This window comes from Entamoeba histolytica, genomic scaffold (assembly GCF_000208925.1).
Source record: "Entamoeba histolytica HM-1:IMSS scf_1104750516583 genomic scaffold, whole genome shotgun sequence".
In the NCBI taxonomy this organism is placed as follows: Eukaryota; Evosea; order Mastigamoebida; family Endamoebidae; genus Entamoeba; species Entamoeba histolytica.
Genome location: NW_001915236.1, coordinates 5,880 through 12,972, shown reverse-complemented (window position 1 = coordinate 12,972; position 7,093 = coordinate 5,880). Strand labels below are relative to the sequence as shown.

The 7,093-nt window shown below is 22.5% G+C and overlaps 2 protein-coding genes across 2 annotated transcripts; one reads left to right on the top strand and one right to left on the bottom strand.

The window, feature by feature from the left end:
- Window positions 1-241: 241 nt before the first annotated feature.
- Window positions 242-946, bottom strand: EHI_020610 (transcription initiation factor TFIID, putative; the record flags this gene model as incomplete). The annotated part of the gene is made up of 1 exon (XM_001914204.1): window positions 242-946. One exon carries the CDS (start codon window positions 944-946, stop codon window positions 242-244), a length of 705 nt encoding a protein of 234 aa, XP_001914239.1.
- A 546-nt stretch (window positions 947-1,492) lies between these two features.
- Window positions 1,493-6,511, top strand: EHI_020600 (uncharacterized protein; the record flags this gene model as incomplete). The annotated part of the gene is made up of 1 exon (XM_644184.1): window positions 1,493-6,511. One exon carries the CDS (start codon window positions 1,493-1,495, stop codon window positions 6,509-6,511), a length of 5,019 nt encoding a protein of 1,672 aa, XP_649276.1.
- Window positions 6,512-7,093: the final 582 nt, after the last annotated feature.

The window sequence follows — 7,093 nt, the reverse complement described above, 5'->3', positions numbered from 1 at the left end:
TTGGGAGTTTTCATATTATTTTTTCTATTAATTTAATGATTGACAAAGGAATTATGGAATTAATAACAGTTATTCTTATTCGTTGTTTAAGTCAAAGTCATTCTTTTCTTATTTTTTTTATTATTTTTATTTTTTTCTTTGAAACGGTGAGGAATTGTTGTTAATTAGTAATAATCAAATTGGTTATTAAATTATTATTATTATTAATACCTTTAAGATGAAGAAAGAAAAATAATTAAAATTATTGATTTGATATATCTTCTTTTCTATTAGCTAGTAAGATAGGATAGATATTCTTATATGCTAAATTCAAACTTTCTTCATCTTTAGCACCTGTAAGAACAACTTTCCCTGTTGAAAATACTAATAACGTCACTTTAGGTGATGCCATTCTATATACTAATCCAGGAAATACTTCTGGTTCATATTGACAAAAAGCCAAATATGAATCGACTAAAGTACGTAATGCAATTTGAAACTTCACATCACATGACCCTACTATATTTTGAACATTAAAATTAGAATAATGAATTGGATATCCAATTTTCTTAATAATCTTTGCATACTTTTTCGATGCAATTTTACTTTCTTCAATAGAACGAGTTCCAGTACATACAATTTTACCTGTTTGAAAAATTAATGCCGTTGATTTTGGACTTGAAATTCTCATAATTGCACCTGCAAAACGTTTGGGATTATATTCAGCATTTCTTGCTTTTTGTACTATTTTTCTCAATTCTAATTTAACACCTAATTGAAATGTTGACACAACATTTACAATCTCTGGGTGTGTATCGTTTGGATTATTTAATGATCTTTCTTGTGACTCAGTTGAAGTTGACATATAATCTGCATGGCATATATTTCCTAATTGTGACATAGATCGAGGGTCTACTGCTCCTCCGAGGATGAATGGGGAAAGAGAGAAATCTCCAGGTGTTGACATTAAATGATTTTATTCTTCACTTTTTTCCCTCTTTTTTACACCAAAAAGAGTATTATAGTTAAATAATAAAATATATTAATAATATTCTATAATAGAAAAATAATGTCTTACAGTTATGTTGTTTAATGATAAGAGAAATTAATTTATTCTTGTCTTTTCATTTAAGGCTCAATCCCCTACAGAAGGGTATTAAATAAAATCAATAAATTAGTCATAAACTTATTTTTACAATCAAACTGTCTCTGTTAGAATATTGATTTATGGGAAGTAAATAATCAAATTAATTTTAAAAACACTTAATTGAAGAATGGTATTATCATAAGAATATTAAACTCAAAAGTTAAAATAAAAGAAATGAACTGAAAAACGTTATATAAAACATAATAATAGAAAGAAATAATAAATAAAAAATAAGTTGCGTGACAAATGATAATGTCATTTTTGTGTGAATTAATTTTGAAGATAAGAAAAGAATGAAGAGAAAAGAAATGAGAAGATGAAAAAAAAAAATAAAGAACTTTTATTTATAATTTGAAGGAGATTTTCATGAGTACAAGAATTCGATTTAAAATGAGAGCAAGTGGAGTTAATTTAATAGTGGCACAATCACAATTTAAAGTAGAAGAATTTAATGGAATTATTTTAACAACAGAAAAAGAAATAAAAATAAGTATTGGGAAATTAAAAGTAATAGATATTGAAAAAAAAGAAGAAATACTTGAAAGTAAAGAAGCAAAAGAATGTATTAATATAAAATATAAATATGGAAAGAATAGTATGTGTAGAATAGAATATAATTCACCTAAATTATTATTAGTACCAGATGTTATAAACAGAATATGGGAATCATTAAAAGAAGTGATAAGACATGGAATAAATATATTTCAAGAAAAAGAAAAGAAAGATATACAAATACTACAAAAAGAACGATTAGATAATTTAAAAACACCAAAAATTAGAAATGGTACAATAAATCAAATAACACAAGAAAAAAGAATTAATAAAGAAAATATAATAAATGAAAGATATAGATTAAATATAGTATTTAATTTATGTAAAAGTCAATTAATATTTAAAAATAATGAAGGGAATTCATTATTAATTTATACAACATTAGAAGGAAATACATTAATAGAAAATGGAAGAATAACATCAGTGAATATAGTAAGTAGTAATTTAGGTATAATTAGTAAAACTTTAATGAGAAATGAAAAGATTCAAATTGTAAATATTAAAAGATTTAATATAACAACAAAAATAGGAATTGTTCCAATTATTAATTTGTTTATAGATTCAATAAATACAGAATTTTCAAATAGAGACCTTGAAACTACTATTAAACTTATTAAAGAATTTAAAGAAAATATTGAAAGTATTTCACTATTATTTAATAAATCAATAGAAATAAATAAAAAAGAAATAAATAAAGAAGGATTTGAATTACAAACCAATCAAATTATAAAAGAAGAAAATAAATCTAAAAGTATTTTATTTCCTAAAATAATATTTAATATTAATATAAATAATGTTGAAATGATATTATCAAGTGAATTTATTTCACAACAAGGACAAACAATTGAAAGTTGTAAATCATTAATATTAAGTACTAAATCATTTTTAATGGAATTTAATGAAAAACAAATGGAAATGTGTATTAATAAAATACAAATTCAATATACAAATATTTCAAATAAAAAATGGATTATTGAACCATTAATTGAACCATTTGATATTAAAGGAAAATGTATTCTTCCAAAATTTCAATTTGAAATTAGTCCAAAAAAGTTTTTAATAATAAATATTACACCAGAGTTTATAATTTCAATGAATAATTTATTTGAAAATTGGGCAAAATCAATTGATAAAGAATATTATAAAAATAAAGGGAATTGTAAAATAATTAATAGAGTTGGAGGAACATTAACAGTTCAAATGAAAACAAAAACAATTACAATTGAAAAAGATTCAACAATTGAAATGGCATTAATTTCAGAAGCAAATATACAAATAATTATTAATGACTTTGATCCAATCATTATATCTACTTTAATTAATGAAAAACAATATAAAACTATTTATGAAGTTAAAAAAAATGAAAAAACAATTGGATGTATTTTAGCTAAAATATATTTTTATCAAAAAAATCAAATTATTATTATTTCATCAATTGTAATATTTAAAAATAAAACTTCTATTCCTTTACAATTAATTTGGAATTCTTTTGAAACTAATTGTTTTGAAAATCAAACATCTTCTTTTCTTCCAATGATTGGTATAAATAATTTGAAATTTATTATTAAATCTACTAAAAATCATTTAAAATACAAATCATTCTTTATAAATCATTCTTTATATGGTAAATTTATTAAAAATGAATATATTAATATTGAACATATTGATATTGATGATTTTATTGATGTTCATTTTCATTTTCATAATTCTATTCAATTAGGATCTACTTATATTACTCCTCTAACTATTGTCTTTAATTCTCCTCTTACATTTATTAATAATCTTCCTTTAAAAGTGTTAATTACTTGTATTAAAAATGAAAATTCATTTTCAAGTACTTCATCTGTTCCTTTATCTCATCCTTCGTTATGTCAAACTTCAAAGTTTATAGATTTAAAAGAATCAAGTAATAAAACATTATCTTTCAATAATCATCTTACTTCTTCTTTTTCTCCTTCTAAAATAATGCAAAAAACTTATATTAACCAAAAAGACCTCTCTTCTTCTTCTCCTTTAAACTTTCAAAATAAATGTTTTAATCCAAGTCAATCAACTCAACAACAAAATCCAATTATTTCTACAAGTAATACTTCATTGATTAATTCTAGAGAAAAAATACAATCAATTATTGTTGAACCATTTAGTAAAGGAGGGATTACTATTGCATCATCAAATGAAAGAATTCATTATTTTATTACTGTTTTATCAGTTGCCGATGGTTATACATTTAACTCAAATATAACAAAATCATCAAAAACAACATATTCAATTAATCAAAAAGAACTTCCATTATTAGTAATTGGATCATATTATTTTAGACAAAGAATTCAAAAAAATAATATTATATTTGAATGTCCTTATTATATTAAAAATGATAGTCAACTTCCACTTTTAATTAAAAATTATGGAGAAATACAATCAATCCATTCATATTATTTATATGCACCAATTCCTTATAAAAATGAAAAAAATGTATTTCTTATGGATAATATTATATTTATTGAATCAAATAATAAATTATCTAATGAATTCATTGATTTACAATTAGGAGAAACTAAAACAATTCATAATAATAATCATAATTTATATACTAGAGTTATTCCTCATAAAGTGAATAATCAAATTACTTCATCATTAAGAATTATTATTAAACCTCATTTTATATTTCAAAATTTAACAAATGAAATATTTACTATTAAAAATAATAATTTAAATATTAAATTATTTCCTGATGATAAAATTCCAATTCATTTTACTAAAATTACTGTTGAAATTGTTAAAAATAATGGAATAGATTTAGATCTTACTCAAATAGATGAATATCAAATATTATTAAAAACTACTAATACTTATAAAATTTTTAATATTAAAACTCAAAATCATAAAGGTTCATTTTATACATTTATTAGTGGTTGTGAACAACCTTTTTTAAGACTAGATAATAGAACTAATGAATCTTTTGATGTAAAACAATTTGGAAATAAATTAACTGTTAAATTAATTCCACAACATTCTGTTCCATTTGCTTGGACTAATCCTGATGGACGTAGGTTACTTGTAATTAATGGAGTTACTATAGATCCATTAAATGTTGATGATGAATTTGTTGTAAATAAAAGAAGAGTACTTATTGACATTGAAGATAATACTACTGTTATTACTGTTGGTGCATCAAAACGTAAAAAAGAACAAATTCAATGGAGTATTGGATTAAGTTTATCATTATTTGGTATTTCATTTTTTGGAAAAGGAGCAAAAGAAGAATTATCATTAAATATTAAATCAATTTTATTAGAAATTGTTAGAACAGATAGACATATTGGTTTAGAAATGCAATTTGATTATATTCAATTAGATTTTCAATCATTAGATATATTAAAAAATCCAGTTATTATTTCTCCACGACCACTTGATTGGATTTATGATCCAAATAAATCATTTTTTCATATTGGATTATTATTAATTACTCCAACAAAAGGTAATTTATTTCAATTAAGATATATTTCTAAAGCAACTGTAACAATTCAACCACTAGAAGTATTAATTGAACCAGATATTTTACAACATATTTTTGAAACATTAAAAGAATATCCAACATTATTTATGACTGAAAATAATAATAGTGCTTCAACTACTAAAAATGAACGTAGAATGATTATTAAAGATTTTGAATTAAATTCAATTGATGTTAACATTAGTATTAATAAACCTACAATAAAACCTTCAAAATATTCAAAAATAGTAAAATTAGTTTATCAAATAGCTGAAATGGATATTGACAGAATTCCTATTAGAATAAATAAATTAACTATCTATAATAAACGATTTTCTACTAATACATTTATTAATCAAATTAAAGAAAAATTAATGGATGATTTAGGTAATTTAAAATGGATTGTTGTTGGTAAATTATTTGGACTTAGAGCAATTATTGGTAATTCTTCTGATAGTATTAATCAAGAACAAACTGTTTTTAGAATTACTTCTATGGATGGAATAGATGAAACTACTAAACATGAATTTGATTTATTCTTTAATAGAATTTATTTAACTGATTCTATAGACTCAAAAAATTTAATTGCAACATCATTAAAAACTCAAGATAATATTCCTAGAAAAGATGTTCCTGATAGTTTAGTAAAAGCACAACAATCTACTTTTGAATATTCTTTAAAAGATGGTACAAAAAATCTTGTTAGTTCTGTTGCTCGTGGAGTTAAAGGTGTTTGGAAAACTTCTGTTGGATTAACTGATCTTGCTGGAACACAAAAGAAACAATTAGCACCAGCAGGATTTATTGGTGGTGCATTAGTTGGTGCCGCAGGAATTGTTGTAAAACCATTAGATGGAATTGTAGGATTTTTTAAAAGTGTTAATGATGGATTAACAGGAATATCATTTGGACAAATTGCTAAAGAACGAATTAGACCACCAAGGTATTGTCCAGAACAACTTATTTGTTTTGATTATCTTCAGTCACAAGGATGGTCAATGTTAATGGAAGCAGATGGTGGTGCTTTTAAAGAATTAAAATTTTATGATTGGATTAAACAAGTTGTAGATAATAAAATTAAAGGAATTATTTTTACATTTGAACTAATGATTGGTGTAGAAAAAGAAGTTGGAGAATTAACTGAATTTAAATGGAAAATACCATATCAATTAATCGAATCATTAGGATTTGATGGAAATAATATTGTTATTGCTCTAAAAGTAAGTAGTAAAACAAAACTCTTTCAAAGGAACAATGATAGATTTGTAATTAAAGATTGGAATATTGATTATTTAGTGAGAATTAATGAAATTATTAATTCAATTAACACTAAGAAATAATTAAACTATACAATAATTAAATATTTTATTTATTATAAATTATAATTAACATTTATTATTTTATAGTTTAATAAAAAATATAAAAAAAAGAAGGATGTAGAAAGAAAAGAAAGAAAAAAAGAATATACTCTTGTTAATATAGAAGAAGTTGTATATCTTTTTATTTGATTAAAACTTAAATACATTAATACTAAAAAATTTATCTCATGATGAAGGTATTTATTTGTATTATATTATTTGTTTCATTAACTTATGCTGTTTCATGTTTAGATAATCAATACGTATCTCTCACTGGTGAATGTCAAAATTGTTCAAGTCATTGTAGTTCATGTTTTGATGCTGAATCATGCCAAAGATGTGAATTTGGATATGAATTAAGAAAAGATAAATCAGGTAGTTTTACTTGTAATCAATGTGGTTCTCATTGTGCTTTATGTTCAATGGGTGTATGTACTCAATGTGAAGATGACTATGCAATTAAAGATGGAGAATGTGAAGAAGTAAGTTTGTTATTATATATTATTATTTCATATCCAAATTGATTGAACATTTCACATAATTAATTTATTATAGTTGATAATT